At 39.6% G+C, this 26,145-nt stretch overlaps 1 protein-coding gene and 1 pseudogene across 2 annotated transcripts in view; both read left to right on the top strand.

Annotated features, from left to right (window-relative positions):
* dnajc10 (DnaJ (Hsp40) homolog, subfamily C, member 10) overlaps positions 1 to 26,145 on the top strand; it is a 62,115-nt gene that overhangs the window by 3,977 nt on the left and 31,993 nt on the right. For both annotated transcript variants that reach the window (XM_080198870.1, XM_080198869.1), the window contains exons 2-8: positions 9,350 to 9,738; positions 20,467 to 20,629; positions 22,203 to 22,253; positions 23,462 to 23,544; positions 23,634 to 23,765; positions 24,088 to 24,181; positions 24,781 to 24,858. In XM_080198870.1, coding sequence (XP_080054996.1) covers positions 9,520 to 9,738; positions 20,467 to 20,629; positions 22,203 to 22,253; positions 23,462 to 23,544; positions 23,634 to 23,765; positions 24,088 to 24,181; positions 24,781 to 24,858 — 820 coding nt within the window. In that variant the 5' untranslated portion in view covers positions 9,350 to 9,519. The remainder of the gene's footprint in view (positions 1 to 9,349; positions 9,739 to 20,466; positions 20,630 to 22,202; positions 22,254 to 23,461; positions 23,545 to 23,633; positions 23,766 to 24,087; positions 24,182 to 24,780; positions 24,859 to 26,145) is intronic.
* On the top strand, positions 11,387 to 17,778 carry LOC145349740 (calcium-activated potassium channel subunit beta-2-like; annotated as a pseudogene).

Raw genomic sequence — 26,145 nt, 5'->3', positions numbered from 1 at the left:
TGTGAACATACTTGCTTTAGTGCTAACTTAGTCTGAAGAAAGGTGCATGTCTGTGGGATGGTGTTTAACTTGGAACAGCAGGGTTGTACTGCTGTGTTTAATTTTTTTAATTGGTAAAAGTTATGCTAATTCTTTTATATTCTGTGTTCTTAAGTAAAATTTGTTTGATAAAAGCTTCAGTAGGTCACTTGAACCATTACCTAGAGTAAAACACCTTATGTTCCCCCTAATACCAAGATCAAATGTAAAGCTGAGGGTCCAGGCTAACCTATAAAATGTCTTGCGGTTTCTGATCTGGGTTTTAACACTTGCACTTAATTTGGATATAATATTAGAAGGAAGAATTGTCATATTTTCCAAAAGAATGAGGAACTGTATTGTTTTGTATATTCAGAATGCCACCTCATTCAGCTGCACTGTGAGCAGGTGCCTGTTTGATGTGTGAAATACATTTCAAGGAAATAAATGGATTGATTATACTTCAGTAAATTGCAGAATTTGACACAATTTCTTTAGCTAAACGGCTGGAGAATTCGTCCTTGATTTTTCAAGCATTTCATCAAATTTGTATTTTCCATTACTAGGCAGATCCTAGTGAATCTGCAAGAACACCCAACTATAGCTTCTAGTGTCTTTGTATAGTGTGCAGCCCAGTATTTCACAAGTGCCAATTCTGAGTAAAGTGAATATGCCTACAGCTTAAGCTGAAAAAGGTACAATAAATACTTACTTTCACGTGTAGCTGTATGAACACTACAGGTCTTATACCAACCAATCCAAAATCAATCAACATTTTCTATTTTCCAAGATTGGTATTAACAAATATTGGATTTATTTATTCAAAGTTTGACAGATTTTTGTTAGGGAAGGGAATCAAGGGTTATTGCAGGCAGACAGGAAGGTGCTTAGACCACAGCCAGATCAGTCATGATATTATTGAATGGTAGAGCAGGCTCCGAGGGCCAAACGGCCTATTGCTCCTATTTTCCTTCCAATGTGCAAAGAAAAAGTTATTTTCTATAGAGAGGGCATTTTTAAAGCATAATGGATTTAAGAGAAACAAGATAACACTTGATTATGTGGATAAGAATATTGAACAGCTTCAGAATGGCAAGTTTGTAAAAGACCATGGCAACATTTTGACATAGTAAATAACCTGGTGTGATTAATATTGTTCTTAGTTCTGGATGTGAACAAGCTTGCAACCTCATTTCTTTGCCTTTCACCCCAGAATCTCAGATTAGTATCCAGACATCACTGTATAGCATCATGGTCCAGGGGTGGTGCAACTTACATGCTGTGTGCTTGCCCTGCATTACCTGTACATAGTTTAACTTTTCCATATACACTTTAAATGCCTATAAAATAGTTTAATTAAATCTGGGGGCATGGTATTTTAGTCTCTTAAGGTATTTGGTTAACTTGATGTGGATGTATGCAACATTGGAGGCAAAAAATGGTAGATGTTTACCCTCCTACAACAGATTGTTTGTTTAAGATGTAATGAATATCTATAGCAATGTCATGGTGAACTGCTTTAGAACAGTGTAAATCAGTCTTCATTTTTACAGTGTAGCTTATTCTGCAGAATTTATTATAAATGTAACACTGGCTGTTCTAGCCTAACCAGTTTTTGAAATATTTCCAGTTTGCTTAACAAGGAAAGCATAATAAGGGCCTCAGGCTGCCGCTGACCAATCCGGTTTGGAGCAGTGTGCACAATCTTGGCTGTTTTGAATTGTTTGTGTTGTTTACAACATAACTTGTGTTGTACCCATGCCACGTCACTTGATGGAAGAGGCCACCAAGGTACAGACTTGATGAATTTAAGGTTGACTCCCACCATGTTGTATGTGAAATACATTCCAAGGAAGTAAATGGATTATACTTTAGTAAATGGCAGAATTCGACATAATGTCTTTAGCTAAACTGCCTAGCAGTACGCATTGGGAAGTTCTATTAAAATCATAGGAAGCAACCTATTCTGATAGTTACAATTTGGTGAATTAATATTATTCCAAGTAGTGTTTAGTGATAGATTTTAATTGCTAAGTAGGATTGTTTTAAGATTGATCCAACAATACCGACTTGGATCCTAGATACTATATAACTTTTATAATGTAGTGTGGCTTCAACAATGAGTGGAATAGCTTAAAAGCAAACACAGTTTTTAGAATTGTGGGTTTTTTTCTGAAATATTGGATTGAAGCTTAAACCCCAAGATCATGACAGGAGTACTGTACTAGAGTCAATGCTTTAGTTCCTCTTCAAAGGTTCAGGAAGATACTTGCAGAGACCTGAAAGCCAAACTGCCTGGCGGCAGCTGGGTATATTTTCCAATGGCGAGTTGACTCTATTCGTATGCTGTTGGGGATGGTACTGGACCTGCATGCACACGTTTTGGAGTGGTCCAGAAGTTTAAGGTTAATCTGCAGATTTGTCCCTTTTTTATACAGTCATCAATGAGTTGAAGCAATACTATGTATGTTTTAAGTTTTTTGCCAGTTGTAGATATCAGTGGATAATCTGACAGGTGGTTGGGCTGAGTTTCAAAACACTTGTTTGCTAAGTAAACTGTGATGCCTGTCAAACGCCTAGCCAACATGGTGTACGCCCTGAGAGTGTGGTTCAGCAGGTTTTTTTCTGAGCTGAATTACGTATGATAGATAAAAAGTGAGAATTTTATGCTGTTTCGAGAGAATGGAATTACCTCTCCAAGTGAAGATGCTGTGATTGGTTAACAACAACTTGGAATGTGCATGGCACTCCTGCATGAGTTCAAGCTTCAATCCAGGTTTAAACATTTCAAAAAAGGAACTGATGTAGTCCATTCAACTCCTCAAGCCTGCTCTGCTATGCATTTAAGATCATGGCTGATCTGTTTGTGTTTCTAGCTCTACTTTCCCATCTAACCCTTTCTTTGTCAAAGAAAAATCTGTCTACCTGCACCTCAAGGTATCAAATGACTCTTCCTCCATCACCTTCTGAGGTAGAGGTCCACAGTTGGATAATGTTCGAAGATAAAAATATTTTTCCTCATCTCTGCCTTTAAAGGGTAACCCCTAATTTAAAACTTTTGTCTCCTAGTTCTGGATTCATCCCACATCCACCTTGACAAACTATTCAGGATCTTGATAAAATCACCCCTCACTCCTGTCAACTCCAGTGGAAACAAGCCCAGCTTGTCCAACTTATCCTCATACGGCAACCTGCTCATTCCAGTTATCAATTTAGTAAACCTCTTCTGAATTGCCTATAATCCCTTGTTAAATAAGGAGACCAGAACTGTATACCGTATTTGAGATACGGTCTCACCCATGTCCTGTATAACTGAAGCGCAACACCCTTTGTAGTTCAGTTCCTCTTGCAATAAAGTAGTTTCACATTAGCCTGCTTCATTACTTGTATTTGTGCAGTAACTTTTTGTGACTCATGCTTTGGAACACCTCGATCTGCAGTCAGTCTCCATTTAAGTAATACTCTGTTATTTTTTATTCTTCCTGCCAAAGTGAACTGTTGTGTATTCATGTGATTTCTAGTGTTTCCTCACTAACAGCTTTGCAGTGGAGCAGGGGTACTTTAAGAGACCAATCATGGGCAAATGGACAGCCTTTCTTGGCAGCCTGTAATTTTAACATCCTTTTAGCCTGCAGCCGATCTTTTAAAACTACCACATAGAATACTGGTGATGAGGTGGTTGGAGGACCATATTTGCAATCACTGCAAAAGGAAGGGGGGAAAAAGTGCAACAACACTCGAGATATTCGGCAGAAGAATAAATAATGTAGTGCCAAATGATGGTCGCAGCCCCCAGAGAAACCCAAAAAAAGCTTGAAGATTCTGGAGCAGACAGCTTTGGAAAGAACCTCGCTGCCATATGTTCTGCTTGAAAAGATCTGTAATAGCATTAGGTACACCATGAGTAGCAAATATCCTGCAACAACAAATTTAGAGCTGGGGATGTTGCAAAACACAGAAGGAAATAGGCTTGCAAAAACAGAACATGCTGGAAAACCTCAGCAGGTCTGACAGCATCTGCGGAGAGAGAATAAAGCTAATGTTTTTGAGTCTGAATGGATACTGTCAGACGTGGGATTTTTTTTGCAGCATTTTCTGTTTTTGATTCCGATTTCAGCATCTGGGGTTATTTGCTTTTATCCGAGCTCTAAGTATACCAGAAATGATCAGTACTGTGAAGTCATGGACTTGGTGGCGAGACCTTGGGACCAAACCCTGAGTTAAAGCCATATTCCACCCGAAGACTCAAAACTATTCATACAGGCAGGCTGCCTCCTGGGGAATGAGTATCGTCATTCCACCTTTTATTAAGGAAACATGTTTTAAATTGGTTACAAAAAGGTCACTGGGGCATCATAAGGATGAACGAGGTGGCCAGGGCTTGGTGCTGAATTTGAGGAGAAGACAAGACTATATTTGTCTTGAGTAAAAGTATAGAACCTGCCTGCGTTGGCTCCATTGCACCAATGGGAAAGGCCAAAGATGTCTGGCAGAATACATATAAATTATGCCAGATTGTTCAGAAGACATATATGTTCCTCATTCTGGTTGATGCGCACTTGAAATGGTCTGAAGTTGCTATTATCAAGACAAAATCCCTGGAGAGAATAATTGAAAGACTGGGTGAAATTTTCAGCAGATTTGGTTACGCTACAAACTCATGAGTGACAACGAGCCACAGTTCATTTTGCAGGAATTTGCAAACTATTTAAAGGAGAAAGGAATTCAACACAACACATCTTATCCACCTCGTATCATGCTGCCACAAATAGACTGGAAGAATGTTTCATCGTCTGTACAAAGCAATCTTTGAAGGTAACTAAAGGGCATTGTCTAAGTTGGGTGGCACGGTAGCACAGTGGTTAGCACTGCTGCTTCATAGCTCCAGGGACCTGGGTTTGATTCCCGGTTTGGGTCACTGTCTGTGTGGAGTTGGCATATTCTCCTTGTGTCTGTGTGGGTTTCCTCCCACAGTCCAAAATGTGTGGGTTAGGTTGATTGGCTATGCTAAAAAATTGCCTTTAGTGCCCTGAGATGCGAAGGTTAGAAGGATTAGCGGGTAAAATATGTAGGGATAGGGGGGGTAAGGCCTGGGTGGGATTGTGGTCTGTGTGGACTCGATGGGCCAAATGGCCTCTTTCTGCAGTGTAGGATTTCTAAATAATTGAGCCAATTCCTGCTGGCATATAAAAATACTGCACACTCGACCCAAATTTCTCTGACATTGCTTGTGATTAAATATCAATTATGTTTGATTTGCTTAAACTACCCAAGACGAGAAATCATCAAGAAAGAAACAGCAAGGTCTGGCTGTACAACGAGAAAAGAGGGCGAAACACCTTGTATTTTACCAGGCTCTAAATGTTCTGGCAAGGAACTGTGCCATAAGTGAAAAGTGGACACTTGCCAGCATCTTCACCACAGACAGAGCTTGTCTCAAACACTGTACAAACACGAAACGATGTAATATGGCGAAGGCACATGGACCAACCTTTGGCAAGAAGAACCAATCTTCCAGAGTCAGAACTGGCAGAGTCCACAACAGTAAGAAATCAGACAACACCAGGTTAAGTCCAACCGATTTATTTGATAGTAAACTCACAAGCTTTCCGGGTTTCTCCCTTTGTCAGGCGAATGGAGAGTTCTGGCCTCAGAGCGTATAACAGCACAGACAGTTTACAGATTACTGATTAGAATGTGAGTCTTTACAACTAACCTGCTATTCAAGTCTTAAAAATGTCCCGAAGCATGATTGACTGGGGAGACCATGCAGACGCTACGACAACGGATGAATGAACATCACTCGACAATCACCAGGCAAGACTGTTCCCTTCCTGTTGGTGAACACTTCAGCGGTCACGGGCATTCGGCCTCTGACCTTCGGGTAAGTGTTCTCCAAGGTGGTCTTCACGACGCTCGACAGCGCAGAGTCGCTGAGCAGAGACTGATAGCCAAGTTCCGCACGCATGAGGATGGTCTCAACAGGGATCTTGGGTTCATGTCGCACTATCTGTAACCCCCGTGACTTGCCTGGGTTTGCAAAACCTCACTTACTGTACTGTCTGGCGACAATACACATTTCTTTAACCTGTGCTTAATGCTCTTTCCACTCTCATCGGCTTTTTAAGACTTGAATAGCAGGTTAGTTATAAAGACTTGCGTTCTAATCAGTAATCTGTAAACTGTCTGTGCTGTTATATGCTCAGTCTGAGGCCAGAACTCTCCATTCACCTGACGAAGGGAGAAACCCCGAAAGCTTGTGAGTTTACTATCAAATAAATCGGTTGGACATTACCTGGTGTTGTCAGATTTCTTACTGTGTTTACCCCAGTCCAACGCCGGCATCTCCACATCAGAGTCCACAACAAGCAGTGCCAAGAGAAGACCTGGACATTCCCGAGAACCTAGCACTACCCAAATCAATTGAGGAAGATAGTACCTCAGTTAAAAATTCTTCAATCACCGACTGAACCTCACAATGCTAACTTGACTCTGGTTAAGACTACCACAGACAACGTCCAAACCAAGCTAAAGACACAAGGCTGCAGTAAATGCTAAAAAGCAGATGCCTGGGGTTCGCCAGCAACCACACGGAATGAAGGCCTCAACGTCTGTTTTGGTTTTTATATTATTAATTTTGACAACATTGTACATGTCAGGAACCTTTTGACTTAAATGGGGAGGCAAATTGTTGCATATTCATGTTATTTCTAGTGTTTCCTCACTAGCAGCTTTGCAGTGGAACAGAGGCACTTTAAGAGACCGACCAAATGATGTCACTTATGATGTCATCAGATGTTTGTATAGGCAAATGAGGAGTCTAGCTTGGTAGCTTGTGGTGTTATCCTTTCAATAAAGCTCTTCATTTGTTTGAACTTTTAGGCCTGCAAACTATCTTTTAAAACCACAACTTGAACAACTCCACATTTTCCCACACTATATTCTGCCAGATTTTTATCCACTCAACCTATCTATATCCAAGTGCAACCTCATGTCCTCTTCACAACATATTTTCCTGCCTGTCATGTCATCTGCAAATTTAACAACTGTGCCTTCATTCCCCTCATCTTAAAACATTGATATAACTTGTAAAATGTTGGGGCCCCAGCACCGACCCCCGTGGGACTCCACTCATTCAACCAGAGATGGGCCCAATAATGCATTCTCTGTTTTCTGTCAGACAGCCAATCTTCTATCTGCAAACAACAATGACCATATTTCAAAAGTACTCCATTGTCTTAAGTTCTTTGGGGTGCCCTGATGATGAGAGACACAACATGGATGTATGCCATCTTTACTTTTAAAAGATCAAACAAAAAAAACCTAAGAAATTGTCTTATAAATAGTTGAGCTTGCACTGAAGTTCACTGGAACACTGCAGCAGTGCCCATTATCATGATTTTCATAGCACAGCATGTGGAAAATAGTGGTTTAATCTGATAAAGTTAGCGTGGATTTACAAAAAAGAAATCATGCTTGACAAATCTACTAGAGTTCTTTAAGGATGTAGCTTGTAGAGTTGACCAGGGAGAACGGTGGATGTGGTTTATTTAGACATTCAGAAGGCTTTCAACATGGTCTCACATCTGCTATGTAAAGTTAAAGCACATGGGATTACGGGTAGTGTCTTGAGATGGATAGAAAGCTAGTTAGCAGACAGGAAGCAAAGAGTTGGCATGAATGAATCTTTTTCAGATTGGCTGGCAGTGACTAATAGGTGACTGCAGGGATTTATGCTAGGACCCTAATTGTTCACATTAGACATTAATGATTTGGATGGGGAAACTAAATGTGTTATGCCCAAATTTATAGGTGATGCAAAGTTGAGTGAGCTGTGAGGAGGATGTACAATTGCTTCTGCCTGATTTAGGCAGGTTAAATGATTGGACATATGCATGGCAGATGCAGTATAGTGTGGATAAATGTGAGATTATCCACTTCCGTAGTAAAAATAAGAAGGCAGATTATTGTTGGAACAGATTTAAGTTGAGAGAAGTGGATACTCAGTGAGACCATGGTGACCTCTTGCATCAGTTGCTGAAAGTAAGCGCATGGGTACAGCAGGTAGTAAAGAAGACAACTGTATGTTAGCATTTATAGTGAGAAGATTTGAATGTATGAATAGAGAAGCTTTATTGCAATTGTATAAGGCATTGGTGAAGCCACACTTGGAGTGTGTGTGCAGTTTTATCTGAGGAAGGATGCTCTTGATATAGAGGGAGTACAGAAAAGGTTTACCAAACTGATTCCAAGGATGGCAGAACTGTCATATGAGGAGAGACTAAATTGGTTAGGATTATCTTCATTGGAGTTTAGAAGAGTGAGAGGGGATCTTGTAAAAACTTATAAAATTCTAATATGATTAGACAGGATAGATTCAGACAGAATGTTCCCAATGGTGGGAGAGTCCAGAACCAGGGGTCAGAGTTTGAGAATATAGGATAATCCATTTAGAACTGAGATGAGGAGAAATTTCTTCAGAGAGTGATGAATCTGTGGAGTTCACTACTACAGAAATAATTTGAGGCCAAGAAGTTCTGATTTCAAGAAATTAGATACAGCTGTTTGGGCTAAAGGGATATGGGGCGGAAGGCCAGGATCAGGCTATTGAATTTGATCAGCCATGTTAATAATGAATAGCAAGTAACTGGAAGGTTGGAGTCAAGCTTGCCAATTTAGCAGAGGTATTCAGTAAAGCTGTGCACACAGTGAAAACCACATTTTGAGCAGGGAGTACAGTAAACTAAATTGAAAGAAATATAAGTGAATCATTGCTTCACCTGAAAGGAGTGTTTGGTGCTTTGGATTACTGCCTGTGGTTCCATAGGAAGGTACCATGGAAAGGGAATCAGATATTAGGGGTGATTGAGCAGTGGACCAGGCTGTTGCAAAAGGGAACAGTCCCTTCAAATTGCTGATGGGAAAGAAGGGGGAGATGTGTTTGTTTGTGGTGGCATTAGGCTGGAGGTTGCAGAAATTGCAGACGATCCTTTAAATGTGATGCAGAGTGGAAATTGAGGACAAGGTGCTAATATTGGTTAAAATAACTTCCAGAATAGGGGAAGAAATAAATTATCTCCTTTAATGCAAAGAAGGCAATTCTTGGGATTATGTCTCACCTCCCATTATTTTGCAGCGGTAGAAAATATCTGTTCCAATGTACGATGTTTATTTTTCGCATTTTTGAGTTCCAAAACCTTTATAGAGATAAAAAAATGATGCATAGCCAACTTATTGCACAAGACCTAAGAGCTTTGCTTCTACATTTCTATTTCTGCCCTATAAAAAGGGAGTGATTATAATAATTTCTAGAGTTTTTCTTTGGTTGCAGGTTATTGTTTGGAAAACAACATGGAAACCTGTTATGGAAAATTATCTCAAGAATAAGGACACTTTGTATACGAAGAACAAGGAACCAAGCTGGCAATTTAACTGTGTGCACGCCATGCTGTAATTATACAACAAACACCCTCAAAGTTGATTGAAATTCTGTTCTACAAAATGGAGCATTTTTACCTTGGTTTTCATGCCTTGCAGAAACGTAAACAGTACTTGAGCAAAATCATTTTGTTTCTTTTTATTATAATGTGTTTATCAGTACTAGTTTGCACTGATGAGGACTACTATAAATTGCTTGGATTATCAAAAAGTGCAACAAATCGACAGATAAGGCAAGCTTTTAAGAAACTTGCACTCTCAATGCATCCTGACAAAAATCCGGTAAGTGAAATAATTTGCGTTCATGTCTTCGGATGTAGCATTTCAGTTATAATGAATTTGTTAAAGCTTATAATAAAGATTTGCAGTAAGCACAAAATCAAACTGCAGTCTGATGCAGAATATAGAGCTCTCCAAAAAATCTGTTCATCTATTTAATGAAAATATTGTCATTTTTAAATGCCTGGCATCAGATGTCTATAGAAATTGGAGAATGATGGCTTATTTGCCAGAGATTAAATTCATGTTTTGTGCATTTTGAATTTGGATGGTGTGATTTTAATCGCATTTTTAACTGAAAAATAATGTCTAACTTGTTGATCCAAATTGGATTTTAAAATGAGCATGTATGTTGAGAGGTAGGGTTTACATGCAATTTTATCCAATGGCATAGATGATGCAGTTCTTCTGCTGCAGTACCTGTACAAGACACCTTAGGTGCAAGGGCCCTAAGTATTGCTATGGTGTCATGATTAAGTAGCAAATTTTTGAATTGTATGATGTTATTAGAATATTCCACAACTTTTTTTACATCTTTCTACAAATCTCAAATCAGTTGCAGAATATAATAATTCATATTAAATGAATATTAAATACATTCATAGTTGAACTCCATGAAAATTAACAATTACTGACGAAGGAAAACTTTGTCATGCATGAAGAACAAACTAGTATTCCACGAACATGTTTTTGATTTGATGAAGTACTTACCCAGTTTAAAGTTCATTTATTATTGTCACAAGTAGGCTAAAATTACCTCTGCAATGAAGTTCTGTGAAACATGCATTACATGATAAAATTGTATTGTTGAAGAGTATTGTGAATCAGTTTTATGAATAATTACTTGCATGAGCAATTTAGCATTTCTTGCTGTTTCTAGATTTATCTTGATGTTTTTCCCCGCAGGTAAATAGCGTTTCCACGCCATAAAGTAGTGGAGCTTATAGTTTTTTTCAGAGGATTCTGAAATGACTTGGTGCAGTTAATTTTGGTAGCTATTTAAAAAGATACATGTGTTTTATTAGTCATGGATGTATATCGCCAATTGTTTGGAATTGAAATGCTTTGTATATTAAAAGTTCTACCTGGTTTGATAGTCAAATGACTATGTCATAAGGGACAGACTGGCGGTAGCTATGTTATGCTCATTTCTAATAAAGATACTATACCAAAAGCAATATACTCTTTGAGCTTGTAATATGGTGTCACAATTGGAGATGTGATTAAATTTTGAAGAGGTGGAGAGAAGTTACAGCCACAAGAGGAGAAGCAAAGAAGTTCAAGGCTGCAGAATGCTGCTTTAAAAAAGCCACTAAAAAGGAAAGCGAAACTGGGATGAATCAAAATACCTGTTAATTTTCCTCTGAAATGAAAGGCAATATGTTTTTAACTTGCAATGGCAACACTACAAAATTGCAATGGATTTAATTGACAAGCCAGAGCTAATATGAATAGTAACACAAAACTGTTACAAATTGTATCCTAAATCTCTCTGAAGAGCAGAAAAAAAACGACTACAGCAATTTTGAAAGCCTTGAAGACATGCTTTGAACCTCAAGTGACTATAACTTATAAATGCCATGTTTAACATTAGGGCTTAAGATGAAAAAGAGGCTATTGATCAGTACGTGACTGCAGTAATGATATGTAGATGCCGGTGTTGGACTGGGGTAAGCACAGTAAGAAGTCAGGTGAGTGGGAACTCCCACGCATCTGATGAAGAAGCAGCGCTCTGAAAGCTTGTGGCTTGTGCTACCAAACAAACCTGTTGGATTTTAACCTGATGATCAGACACTTCTTACTGTGCTTACCCCAGTCCAACACTTCTTACTGTGACTGCAGTAAAACAGCCCATATAATCCTGTAAATTCAGGTGACTTTTCGTAAGAACTAGGAGCAGACTGTACTGTCTTTCAGAGCCTGCTCCATGGCTGATCTTCTCCTTCAACTCCAACTGTTTTCAAGACAACCCAGGCAGGGAAACAATGTCTCAGTTTTGAACCTGTCAAGCCCCTTCAGAATCTTCAATAAGGTCACCCCTCATTCTTCTGAACTCGGGCAAGGGAGTTCCAGTGTACTCAGATGCTCATCATAAGACAACCCATCATCACAGTGATCCAGCTAGTGAAACTTTCCTGTATTTCCCCCAATGCAAGTATACCCTTTATTAGGTGCTAAGACCAAAATTGCACACAGTACACCAGGTGTGATCTCAATAAATCCCTTTATCCCTTTATAATTGTAGGAAGACTTCCTTATCCCTGTACTCCAATCTCGCAAAGACCAACAGGCCATTTGCCTTCCCAATTACTTGCTTGTCCAATATGCTAATTTCCTGTGTTTCTTGTACAAGTGTGCTCAAATTCCTCTTGACGTTAACAATTCGTAAGAAATATTGTGCTATTGTATTGCCACTACCAAAGTGAATAACCTCAAACTTGCCATCTCGATAGTCCATCTACCAATTTATTGCCCACTCACTTAATCTGCCTATGTCTCTTTGGAGCTTCTTCATTAAAATCATATGAAGCAGAGGAGTAGGCCATACAGCCCATGCTCTGCCATCCAATAAGAATATGACGGTGGCTTTCCACCCCACTTTCCTGTCTGCCCCGTAATCTTTGACCCCTTTGTAGATCAAAATCTGTCTAACTCGGTCTTCATTATATTTAGTTTCTTATTCTTCCAAGGGATTTGAGTGTCACTAATTGGGCAACATTTATTGCCCATTCCTTGTTTCCCTTGAAAGTGATGGTGAAAAGCCTCCTTGAAGATGATGAATGGGATGGATAGGATAGAGGTGGAGAGACTCTTCCCGCTCAGAAAGGACAGTCGGACTAGGGGGCACAGCCTCAAGATAAAAGGGGGGCGGTTTAGAACGGAGTTGAGAGGAACTTCTTCACTCAAAGGGTGGTGAATCTCTGGAATTCTCTGCCCGTTGAGGTGGTGGAGGCTGCCTCGCTAAATATTTTTAAGTCGTGGGTTGATGGGTTTTTGATAAGCGAGGGGATTAAGGGTTATGGGGAGAGGGCGGGAATGTGGAACTGAGCCACGACAGATCAACCATGAGCTTATTGAATGGCGGGGCAGGCTCGAAGGGCTAGATGGCCTACTCCTGCTCCTATTTCTTATGTTCTTATGAATTGCTAAAGATAACATGATGTAGGCACACAGGTCTCTTCGCAAAGGAGTTCCAGGATTTTGACCCACAATGGTAAAGGAATGGTGATATAGTTCCAAGTCAAGATGGTGTATTTCTTGAAGAGGAACTTGTAATAGTGTTCACTTGCATCTGCTCCCTTTATCTTTATAGCTAGTAACAGTTTCAGGTTTAGAAAGCGCTGTTGTCAATGACTCGGCCTCTGTTGTTATCTGTAGAAGAGAATTTCAGAGAATAATTCTCCTGAAAGAAGAATCACTTCCTTATCTCTTAATGGGAGATTTTTGAATGGGACCTACATGTTCCAGTTTCTCAAATGAATGGAAACATCCTCTCAGCATCTATCTTGTCAAATCCCATCATTATCTTGCACGTAAGATCTTCTGAAGTCCATTGAGTCTAGTTCAAACCTACGCAACCTTTCCTTATAAAGCAACTCATAAATCCCAGTCTAGTGAACCTTCACTGAACTGCACCGGATAAAGTTATATCCTTCTTTAAGTAAGAGGACCAAACTGTACACAGTACTCTCAATGTGATCTCACCAGTGCTCTGTACAGTTGTAGCAATTCTTCACTAGTTTTATATTCCACCCCCTTGTAACAAAGACCAACACCTCCATTTGCCTTCCTAATTACTTGTTGTAACAGCATGCTAACTTTTGTGATTCATGTACAAGGGCATCCAGATCACATTCCTGCAGCATTCTGCAGTCTCTTTCATTTTTAAATAATTTACTTTTCCTGTCAATGTGAACAGCCTTATATTATCCCACATTGAACACCATCTACCTTTCAGCCCAGTCACTTAACCAATCTATATCTCTTTGCAGAGTCTGTGTTCTTCTCCTCGTACAGTTTATTTAGAGTTAAGCTAACAAGTTTTTTTTGCACATTCTGTTCTGACTTTCACTCTGCACCATGCTTGTAAGTGACTTCCTATTATTATTAGTAACTACATAATTTCTGCCCTGTAAGCTTCTTAGGAATTGGCCAAAGACCCGATCAATAAGAATTCAAGGTGGCTTTTTGATTATGAGAGATAACAAAAGTGACAAGTTTAGGGCAAAGACTTAACAGTTAATTTATTCCAAGTTAGTGCCCAACCAAGAGAGCAGTTAAATTAATTTGTTAACTCAGAATTTGCAAACAACCTTGTAAGGGGATTCGCCCAAATGTATGGATACCTCAGTAGGGTTGCATATAAGTTTGTTACCAATTTTGTAAATAGTCCATATTATTGCACAAACTCAGAATTGAATCTTGTGACTTTGGTTGTAACAAATGGGTACAGGATATTTTCTGGCTTGGTCTGTCTGTGAATCTGCACTTTAAGAAGTCTCTCAACACCAGGTTAAAGTCCAACAGGTTTATTTGGTAGTAGACACCACTAGCTTTCGGAGCACTGTTCCTTCGTCAGATGGGTGGGGACTCTGATCACAAACAGGGCATATAAAGGTACACACAGTTTACAGAATACTGATTTAGAATGTGAGTCTTTACAGCTAGTCAGCTAATCAAGTCTTAAAGGTGCAGACAATGAGAGTGGAGATAGCATTAAGCATAGGTTAAAGAGATGTGTATTGTCTCCAGACAGGACAGTAAGTGAGATGTTGCAAGCCCAGGCAAGTCATGGGGGTTACTGATAGTGTGACATGAACCCAGGATCCCGGTTCAGACTGTCCTCGTGTGCAGAGCTTGGCTATCAGTTTCTGCTCAGCGACTCTGCACTGTCGTATGTCATGAAGGCTGCCTTGGAGAATGTTTAACTGAAGATCAGAGGCTGAATGCCCATGACTGCTGAAGTGTTTGCCAACAGGAAGGGAACAGTCTTGCCTGGTGATTGTTGAGCGGTGTTCATTCATCGTTTACTAAACTTCGCTGGATTCCAGGGAAGTGCCGGAAGATTGGAAAAAGGCTAATGTTACACCGCTGTTTAAAAAAGGTAGCAGGCAAAAGGCAGGGAATTGTAGGCCGGTTAGTTTAACGTCTGTAGTTGGAAAAATGCTTGAACCCGTCACCAAAGAAGAAATAGCGAGGCACCTAGAGAAGAATTGTTTGATAGAGCAGACGCAGCACGGATTCATTAAGGGGAAGTCATGTTTGACAAACTTATTGGAATTCTATGAGGATGTGACTAGTGCGGTAGACAGAGGGGAACCGGTGGATGTGGTGTTTCTCGATTTTCAAAAGGCATTTGATAAGGTGCTGCACAAAAGGTTGCTTCAGAAGGTTAGGGGGCATGGAGTTGGGGGTAAGATGTTAGCGTGGATAGAGGATTGGTTGTCTAATAGGAGGCAGAGAGTTGGTATCAATGGGTGCTATTCTGGTTGGCGGTTGGTAACTAGTGGAGTGCTGCAGGGATCGGTGCTGGGGCCTCAGCTATTTACCATTTATGTAGATGTTCTGGAGGAGGGGGCTGAGTGTAGGGTGACGAAATTTGCTGATGACACAAAGATGAGTGGAAAAGCAACTTGTGCGGAGGGTGTGGAAAGTCTGCAGAGGGATCTAGATAGGCTGAGCGAGTGGGCGAGGACCTGGCAGATGGAACACAATGTTAGCAAGTGTGAGGTTATCCACTTTGGCAGGAATAATAGTAGGAGGGATTACTATTTAAAGGGCGAAAAGCTGCAGCATGCTACGGTGCAGAGGGACCTGGGGGTCCTTGTGCATGAGTCACAAAAACCCAGCTTGCAGGTGCAGCAGGTGATCAAGAAGGCGAATGGGATGCTGGCCTTTATAGCGAGGGGGATAGAATATAAAAGCAGGGAGGTCTTGCTGCAACTGTATAGGGCACTGGTGAGGCCGTAGCTGGAGTACTGTGTGCAGTTTTGGTCGCCGCACTTGCGCAAGGATATTTTGGCCTTGGAGGGAGTGCAGAGGAGGTTCACTCGGCTGATACCGGAGTTGAGGGGGTTGGACTATGAAGAGAGACTAAATAGACTGGGTCTGTACTCGTTGGAGTTTAGAAGGATGAGGGGGAATCTTATAGAGATGTATAAGATAATGAAGGGGATGGATAGGGTAGAAGTAGAGAGATTCTTCCTGCTCAGAAAGGACAGCAGGACTAGAGGGCACAGCCTCAAGATAAGGTGGGAGCAGTTTAGAACAGAGTTGAGGAGGAACTTCTTCACTCAAAGGGTGGTGAATCTCTGCCCGTTGAAGTGGTGGAGGCTACCTCACTAAATATATTTAAGACACGGGTAGATAGGTTTTTGACAGACAAAGGAATTAAGGGTTATGGGGGGAAAGTGGAACTGAGCCACTTCAGATCAGCCATGATCTTATTGAATGGCGGGGCAGGCTCAAAGGGCTAGATGGCCGACTCCTGCTCCTACTTCTTATTATGTTTCTTATTATTATGTTGTCATAGTTCTGTGTGTTCTCCAACGTACCATGCCTTGGGACATCCTTTCCAGCAGTGTATCAGGTAGACAACGTTGGCCAAGTTGCAAGTGTATGTGCACGTACTCTTGCATGAATACATACGTACATACGGCACATATGCTTCCTCCTTAGCAGAATCCAAATGTGTTTCGCATGGCCTCCTTTAACTGACTTCAGTTAGGCTCATAATGAACGTGATTGTCTGCATGTGGTAGTAGCCAGGTTGGAACCAATCCCACCTTCCTTTGGTCACTAAATTCAATATCTCTATGTGATCTGGCTGTTTAAATTTTGATTATCCTGTAGAATTTTCCAGGTTTCCCTCGTGGGGATCTCTTTAGGTGCCGGATGTAGGAAGTGAATGGCAGGCCAGGCCAGCAGCGCTCTAAGCAGCCTGAGAGAACTTCCCTGTGTGCCAGAACAGCCATAGGCCCCACTGTACATGGTTCCCCCTCCATCCCCTGCGCCACTATCAGTGATAGCCTAGCTACTGATAATGGTATTTGTCAACAAGTGCCTTTGAGAAGAAGTGAAGATAAAAGAGGATGCCATCAAATATAAACTACTCTGGACAACTTGAAAGCAGGAGAGGATAAGCTGTGTGTCTGGGAATGCTGGTGTGTTCAGTGGTGATTACCTTCCTTTTGGGAACAAAACTGATCCAATCCTACAACAAGAGTGTTTATTTGGACAGTGAAATCACAATATGCTGTCCTTGAAGCAAGAATTACAAACTGCAAAAAGTGCATGCAGAACTGTGTGTCAAATTGGCAGAAGCCATCATCCTTGCATTCAGATATGTTAACCTATCCTCTTCAGGGTTGAGGAGTCTGCTATATTACTGAGTGTTTGTTTTGTGTTGCAAAGTATAATATGGATTATTCAGAAATTGAAATGCAAATAGCTTCTATAACAGAAAACAACATGCAATTCCAAACTCTTTTCCTTGCTACTATAACCCAGGGAGACAACAAAATAATGTTCTCCTGACAAGATTTTATTTTCCAAAAGCTTTGTTACGTTAATTTAGAATCAGAATTTCTACAGTGCAGAAGGATTCCATTTGGCCCGTCAAACCTGCACCAACAATCCCCCAGGCCCTATCCTCCTAACCCCACATATTTACCTGGCTAATCCTCCTGACATTGAGGGGCAGTTTAACACAGCCAATCCACTTAATCTGCACATCTTTGGACTGTGGGAGAAAACTGGAACACCTGGAGGAAACCCACCACTCAGTCACCCTAGGATAGAATTGAATCCAGGTCCCTGAAGCTGAGAGACAACCAAGCTAACCACTCTGTCTTTCTTTGGCCTATTTGTATTTTTATTGGTGGAACTTTAATTATTGCCATGGCGAAGCTGACACAGTACGTGTCTCTGCTCAAGGACCAGTTGCAGATCATGAATTGGAGAAGGAAAAAGCTCATTTTCACTGAAGGTTTTAAGAATTATGAAAAAGAACATTGTCAAAATTCTACTGAATATACTTCATAATTAAAGATTTTGAAAAGTTAGAGGGGTGGGTGATTCTATTCGCCTATCTTGAAGCATACGCCTTTTTTTTCCACGACAGCCTGCTGATCGTCTCAAAATGGAAATCTTGATCTTGCACCTTACTCCTTAATTGGATGAAGAACTTGCCTCAGTCCTACCCAAAAATTCTAATTAGTGAATGTTTCTTCCTTTGGAGTGGGTTTAGCACCCAAAAGTAGTTTATATTTCCCAAGCCCAAAAGGAAACCTCAGCCCCTAACCTTTCACACTTTTTATCACTTTTGAGTCTTTAAGAATCACAGCATCATAGCATTATATGTTCTGGCAGGTCACATTTTAAGTGTGTTAATATCATTGTGGCATTTGTGTCTTACATTTCCACAGCTGTCTGAGCGATTCCACCAGCTGCAAACTTCTGTCTCATAGTGTTATTCACTCTACCTTGAAGTTAGTACACAGCAATATTTATTCTGATGGATTTAGGTTTTGAGAAGTGGATAGCAAATGAGATTAAGCAAGTGCAGCTGGCAGCAACTTAGAAACAAATTGCTGAGTTTGCACTTCATTCTTCAGACTGCATGAGGAACTTCGTGAAAAATGTGCCAGCTAATAAAAGCATCTATTAGATCAGTGTGTAGTGGTATTAAACACTTCACAGAACTGCCCTACACTCAATGTGCACATTAACTATAAGGTCATCTGCAGCAAAGTTCACTTTCACCATAGTTCACAGTATCTGCTGAGAGAGTGCCCAGGAGGCAGGGCAGAGCAAAAGTAGACATTGAAGGACCAGTCTCTCAAGGGACACAACATTCATGCCATTCAGCTCTCCAATGCAAGGACCGACTTCAAGCCAAAATAAGCACAAACCAAGGCAGCCAATATAAACATATGATGTTGTGCCAGCAGTTGTAGAGCTATGGTATGATCTAGTGAAAGGAGCCAAAGAGCTGCCTCCATCCTTGAAACCACTAAATGTTATCCACTTCTTTCTCAGACTAGGATGACATCTCAAAAGAGCTCTGAATTGGTGATTGGATACATTCAGCATGCATTTCTTAAAAGGAAAGCATTGAAAGGAGAAAAAACAATTGTAATATACCAAGGAATTAAGAGTAATAAATAACTGGAATGTACTTTCATTTGGAGTTGTGTTTATTTGTACTGGGCAAAATTCTGACACGAATTGTGTCTGAGCTTAAATAAAGGGTAACATATATTGGATTTTCTGCACTAATTGTAACATGTATTCAGTAATATTTGTGCTTTACTAGCATTAAACAAAATGATTGTCTTCAAACAGTACTTGCTTTACCATCCTCCTTGCAGCTCCAGAGTTGTTGAGAGCTCTTAAGCCTTAGGTTCGTGGTCCTGTTAAGGGAATGCTGGAGCAAACTGCATGTGACACTTCTATATACATCCTGTTGAGTAAAAAAACCTTTTGCAGGCTTGTACTACAGGCACCCCAACCCAGGCAACAAACTGCACCTCTGAATGAAGAAAGCGATTCACAATACTTCACAGATGGGAAAAATGAAAATGACTAGGCATTGAATTAAGGTGGGAGAGTTGGGATGGTTGAAAAATAGGATTTAAATAAGTTTTCAAACTCTTTCAGCTGCCTTCATTTTTTAAGTTGAAATTCCTGTGATTAGGGCTGAGACAGTTGAAAACTCTAGAATGAAGGGAGAGGTATGCACAAAGTTGAAGGCTGTTTCAGGGAATCGCAAGCCTTGATGGTGATGTAAATTAAGATGTGTATCTATGGAGGGATTTGAAAATCGTACTAAATTGTGTGCTTTTGGGAACATACAAGCCTATGTGGATTCAATAAGAATGGTGGGCATGAGGTCAGTGGGATTTGGTGTAGGGTGGAGACTATGGGCAGCCAAGTTTCAAATGAATTGTGGCTCTGAGATACAAAAGAACTTGAAAACAAATCTGTGATGAATGATCTGAAATTCAACACTGGTCAAACAGGATGTATGGATTTCACATGGCCATTGTTCAACTTGAGTAAATTGGCAGACAAAATCCTAGTAAAGGAGTGGAGTTAATGGCTGACTACTGATGTCACATACAAAATTAGAGTTGAGAAGGTTAACCTGTGTCAACTTAACGTTCAAAATCTTAACCAAAGTCATGTACCATAATCTTCTGTAAAAGCAATGATGCCTGGTGACATGTTAAAGAAAAAGCAGTGCAGTCCTGGTGCACACACTCACTGCCACAAGCTAGGATTTACAGACCCATTTCCTCATATCCCTCGCTTTGGGTATATGTACATGCACAACTACTGCAACCAATACTCAAAAGATAATCCCTCTTATTTTAGGATAGCTAAAATAAGAGCTATTATTGAGTTGCTCAAAGTATATGCTCAAAGGCATATTGAGTTGTACTTATGTTTTTCAGTTATAAAAGTTGGTATTTGGAAATATGTATAGAAATTATCATGCTCAATGTATTGATTTGTTTTTACTGTGTTTATTAGTAGAGGCAGTTAATTGGTTATTTTATCAAACCTGATGCATGATTACAGTAATCTTTTTCCTTGCTGTCTTATGATATCAAACATTTGCAGTTTCCAGTATATGCGTATTTGACAAAAAATCTTAGCGACAAATTTCTCAAAGCTAGCCAACATTACTGACCAGCTTGAGTACTTCCAACTCTCTTGTTTTAATAGAATAATCCAAAAGCACATGACAACTTTTTGAAAATAAATAGAGCTTACGAAGTTTTAAAAGATGAAGATCTTCGGAAAAAGTATGATAAATATGGTGAGAAAGGCCTTCAGGATCACCAGGGCAGTCAGTATGAAAGCTGGAACTTTTATCGTTATGACTTTGGTAAGAAAGTGTTTTTTATACTACTTTGTCAAGTTGTGTAAATGCACGTCATGTCACACACCAGTCTAATAAGCCTGAACTCGCTTTGCTGTCTAGAATTAGTATTTGATCTCAGTCATTGTTAAACATGCAAGCACATCTAACCAATGCTTCTATATCATTTGAGTTCAGCAAACTTTGTAATTTGGGTTGCATCAACTTTTATCAGTGCCAGCCTGGGACCAGTATCTTTTGTAATATAAATAATACAATATACTATAAAAGCGTTATTTTGTTCTTCATTCAGGAAGTTTTTAAGAAAAATACAGAACACTTGGAAGAAACTTGTTTCCCCTGCTACTGGTTACCTAATGTCTTTGAGTAAGGATACAGTATCTAACAGTTCAGCATTTAGAATATTGCCCACAATTCTGATCTCCATGTTACAGAAGTATTGGGAGGAATTGTAAAAAAATGCAAAAAAATTTACAAGAATTATACCAAAACTGGAAAGCTCCAACTTTCAAGACTGACTGAGTAGGCTGGTACTCTTTTCTTTCTCTGAAAAGAAAAGTCTTGGCGGGTGATCTTTTGAAGGCCTATACAATTCTCAATAGGTTTGATCGGGTTTTGGGGAATCCAGATCCCAAAACAATAATCAAACATGTGCTTTGATCTCCTGTCCTTGCACCTTAACTTATTTTGTCATTTAATCTCCTGCCTTCACTCAATCATAGATCTTCTCTTTGGTTGTCTTCTTGCTTCCCCACCCCCTGCTCCTGGCTGCCACCCCCCCACACATGCACATACACACAACGGCATCACTAACTTGTTCCTATGATGCCCTATTAAATCCAGACCTATGTAATGTGAAGTTCTTGTTTTAGATTTTTTAACTTCTGATTTTATTTGTGTTAACTATAACAAGTTGAATTCATGCTCGTGTTATACCTACCCACGGTTTTAGTGTTACTGCGAAAATAGTTTGCAGCACTATTAAATATTTGTGGTGTAAACTGGTTCTCAGGCCTGATGAAACAACCAGGGAATTTCACTTTGCTTTGTGATGTCAAGTTGGACTTGATTCAGGCTGTGTGTATACTAACAGCAGCGTTGTCACAAAGTATAATTGCTTCTCGGCAATGTTACAGTTGTAGCTTAAATTACACCTTTGCAGTGTGGCTTTCATTCAGTACGACCTTTAGTTATCTGGAATCTAAATTGTAATATAGGTGTGAATTATGGCCATCTATATCATATTGTAAGGGAATAGTTTTTCTATCTTTTGAAAATGTTTTTACTGTGCAAGATCTTTTTGCAAGTTGCATTTAATTTTTCTCCATATATTTATTTTTACTTCAGTAAATAAATACTGCAAAAAGTTTTTCTCCTTCATTGTGTATCCCCTACTCGCATGCCAGTACTGAATATTTAATATCTGTAGTATAACTAATATAATAATTTTCTAATTTAACGTTCATAGCTGTAACTACAGAAATAAATTGATTTGAAGTGGTTTGGTTTACTTCAATCAATACAAAAACAAAAGAAAATATAAATGGCTTGAACTCATTTGTTTCTTTCCCTCACTTAGGCATTTATGATGATGATATTGAAATTATAACATTGGATAAAGGAGACTTTGGTGAGTTTTTGGTTTTAGAGTTTCATTTTGGAATGTGTATATGTAATGTAGAGCATTAGAAACCCAAGTGAACAAAATTAATTTCATTTAAATGACAGCTGCAACAATTATATCATCTGGTGGGAAGCTCTATGCAGTAAGAAGCAGGAAAGGTGTGCGCATGCATGTGTTCAACTGTTTGCAAACTGGGCGAACACAACGTGCACTTGTTAACTTTTAAAATAGCCAGTATGGAGAATACTGACAAGTCCGTGAAGGGGATTTTCTGGCTGTGCTTGCCTCAAAATCGAAAAATCCTGCCCAAGGTCGACAGACCTCTGCATGCTGCTCCTCCTCCTCCTCCTCCTCCTCCTCCTCCTCCTCCTACTAAAAACTTACAAGTACTGATCTGAAACAAAATCACAAAATGCTGAAAATGCAAAGCAGCTGGTCAGTCAGCATGTGTGGAGAGAACAGATGCGTGACTGTTTACATTCCAATTGTTATTCTGTGCATGTGTAGGTTAAGTTGATTGGCCATGCTAAGTTGACCATAGTGTTAGAGAACTAACAGGGTAAATATGTGGGGTTACGGGAATAGAAATTGTGGTCAGTTCAGACACGATGGGCTGAATGGGTTCCTTCTGCACTGTAGGAATTCTATGATTTGAAGTTGGTTTACGTGTACTCGTTCATATTGAGTGTCTTCCCCAGAAAGTTTGACTCACTAAATGCTGTAAAACCTATCTTAACTCTCTTCTAATATGATACTGCAAATATCCATAAAGAGTTTCAAATTAAGATGACTTCCCTCACCTACTTGATGAGAAACACCATCCAGACCATTGTTTTCACATATTGAATCCAAACAAGTTTTTTAACAATATTTCCATTTGTGAATTATGAAATGCAATTGAATTTTATTAATTGTTTATTAATTCCCACAAACCTTGAAGTTTCCTTTTAATAATCTACTCTGAAATTTCTACAAAATTCAATTTTTTTGCTGATGACAAAAAATTATTTCTTCCTTTTCATCACACCTCAAAACACATCTGCCAAGATTAAATGCAAGAATTCTACCCTGAACAATGCAATTAATCATCCATGAGTCTTTGCAGTGATAGGTTCTTGTACTCTTTGAGATTTGACAGATATTGTTCAGTCAATCAAATTTCCTGTGATTATTTTAATGCACTTGGAATCAATTGTTTTGTTTTTTGCTAATAGATGCTGCAGTTACATCTGGGGAATTGTGGTTTATAAACTTCTACTTCCCTCGTTGCTCACACTGCCATGATCTAGCTCCTACGGTATGTTAAAGTTCATGCTTTGAAATGTCATTTCAGTTCATTTTTCACTGTACGAAATCTTTAAGCTTTTGTTTTTTTTTGCTGTCCAGTGGAGAGAATTTGCCAAAGAGATGGATGGACTAATCCACATAGGAGCTGTCAATTGTGGGGATAACAGGATGTTGTGTCGTTCCAAAGGAATCACCAGTTACCCAAGCCTTTACATCTTTAAAGCAGGAGGGGTAGGCACCACATAGTCCTGACTTATTTCTCCATAAGCGGTAATGTGCTAAATGTGAAACAAAAAATAGCAGAAACAGCTATATTTATACATTATCAGTGGAATCATGAATTGTCATCTCAAGACACTGTCAGAATGAAAAATAGCTTTTTAACAACATGTATGAAATGTAATAGTTATGAAAAATAACTTGCGATACATATTTTGTAGCATTGTGATTTGCATTTTCTAACTGAATTTAGGCCTGCAAAACAATATAGACATGCAGATACTGTATTCAATTATTCAGTCGTCTAATTTTAAAATTATTTTTATTTTTGTAGACCCCAGTGAAATATCTTGGAGACCGATCAAAGGAGGATCTTGTTCAATTTGCTATGCAGTATGTCACAACTCAGGTGACAGAATTATGGGCAGGTAGCTATAGTGCCTCTTGAGATCAAACATTCAAAAAAAACTAAAGGTTTTTTAAGCTCATATGTTTGCATGCAGAATTAAAATTCCTCGTATTCACTGGGAGCAGTTGAAGCTTATTGTATGTAATTTTACTTATGCTGTAGCTCAGGTCAGACAAGTCAGCAGAGAATAGGATTTGAATATGTGGATTTCTTTATTATTCTGCTTTAGTTATTTACATTTTTTCCTCAAAATGGAAAATTCTACCCTCCGAGAAATAAGATTAGGGATGTCTCGGATGAAGGCCTCAGTCTATGCTTTTCAGGTAGGGAAGAGATTAAGCTCAACTTAATGACACTTAGCTGCGTCATCAGAATAACAACTGTTTGAAGAATGCATTAGAGAGTAATGGATATTACTGAGCCTTAGCAAAAAAGGAAAAACACTGGCGGAGAAAATTGTTGGGAAAAATTAAACTAAGATTTAGAGGTTGTAGCCAAACACAAATATATCACTGGATTGCTGCTTTAACAAAACGCTGCAAATAAATTAACAATAAAATGTAATTATGTAGGAAGATTATGTGCTACCTGAATATTAATGATTTTTTTTATTGCCAGGAAACTTTGCAAGTGCATTCAATACAGCATACTCTTCTGGAATTGGCTGGCTGGTCACTTTTTGTGATGGAACGGGAGGTAATACTGAAGTTGTTTTGCTTGATAGTTTTGAGTTAGAATACTCTAATTTCAAATATGAGAGTTGTTGGTATTGATCGTAGGGCCATAGAGGTTTACACATGAAAACAGGCCCTTTGGCCCAACTTGGCCAACACGGCCCTTTTTTAAAAAATCTCTAAGCTAATCCCAATTGCCTGCATGTGGCCCATATCCCTCTATGCCCATTGTACCCATGTAACTGTCTAAGTGCTTATTAAAAGGTAGAATTGTACCTACCTCTACTACTACCTCTGGCAGCTTGTTCCAGACACTCACCACCCTCTGCGTGGAAAAAATTGCCCCTCTGGACACTTCTGTATCTCTCCCCTCTTACCTTAAACCTATGCCCTCTAGTTTTAGACTTCCCTATCTTTGGGTGAAGATATTGACTGTCTACCTTGTCTAAGCCCCTCATTGCTTTAAAGACCTCTATAAGGTCACCCCTCAGCTTCCTATGCTCCAGAGGAAAAAGTCCCAGTCTTTGCAGCCTCTCCTTATAACTCTATCCAACAGGCCCGGTAGCATCCAAGTAAATCTTTTCTGCACCCTTCCTAGTTAAATAATACCCTTTCTATAATAGGGTGACCAGAATTGCACACATGGCCTTACCAGTGTCTTGTACAACTTCAGCAAGACGTCCCAACTCCTGTATTCAATGTTCTGATCAATGAAACCAAGCATACCGAATGTTGTCTTCACCACTCTATCCACCTGTGACTCCACTTTCAAGGAGCTGTGAACGTGTACCCCTAGATCTCTTTGTCCTGTAACTCTCCCCAACGCCCTACCATTAACTGAGTAAGTCCTGCCCTAGTTCAGTCTACCAAAATGCATCACCTGGTATTTGTCTAAATTAAACTCCATCTGCTGTTTGTGAGCCCACTGGTCCAATTGAGCAAAATCCCATTGCAATTGGATATAACTTCCTTCACTATCCACTATGCCACCAATCTTGATGTCATCTGCAAACTTACTAACCATGCCTCCTATATTCTCATCTAAATCATTAACATAAATGACAAATAACAGTGGGCCCAGCACTGATCCCTGAGGCACACTGCTGGTCAGAAGCCTCCAGTTTGAAAAACAGCTCTTGACAACCACCAAGAAACCAATTTTGTATCCATTTAGATATCTCACCTTGAATCCCATGAGATTTAACTTTATGCAACAATGTACCATTGCGCTACCTTGTCAAAGGCCTTGCTAAAGCCCATGTAGACAGCATCAACTGCACTGCCCTCATCTACCTTCTTGGTTACCCCT

The sequence above is a fragment of the Carcharhinus amblyrhynchos genome, chromosome 11 (assembly GCF_965287045.1).
Source record: "Carcharhinus amblyrhynchos chromosome 11, sCarAmb.v2.hapA, whole genome shotgun sequence".
Lineage (NCBI taxonomy): Eukaryota > Metazoa > Chordata > Chondrichthyes > Carcharhiniformes > Carcharhinidae > Carcharhinus > Carcharhinus amblyrhynchos.
This window is presented reverse-complemented; position numbering and strand designations above follow the sequence as displayed.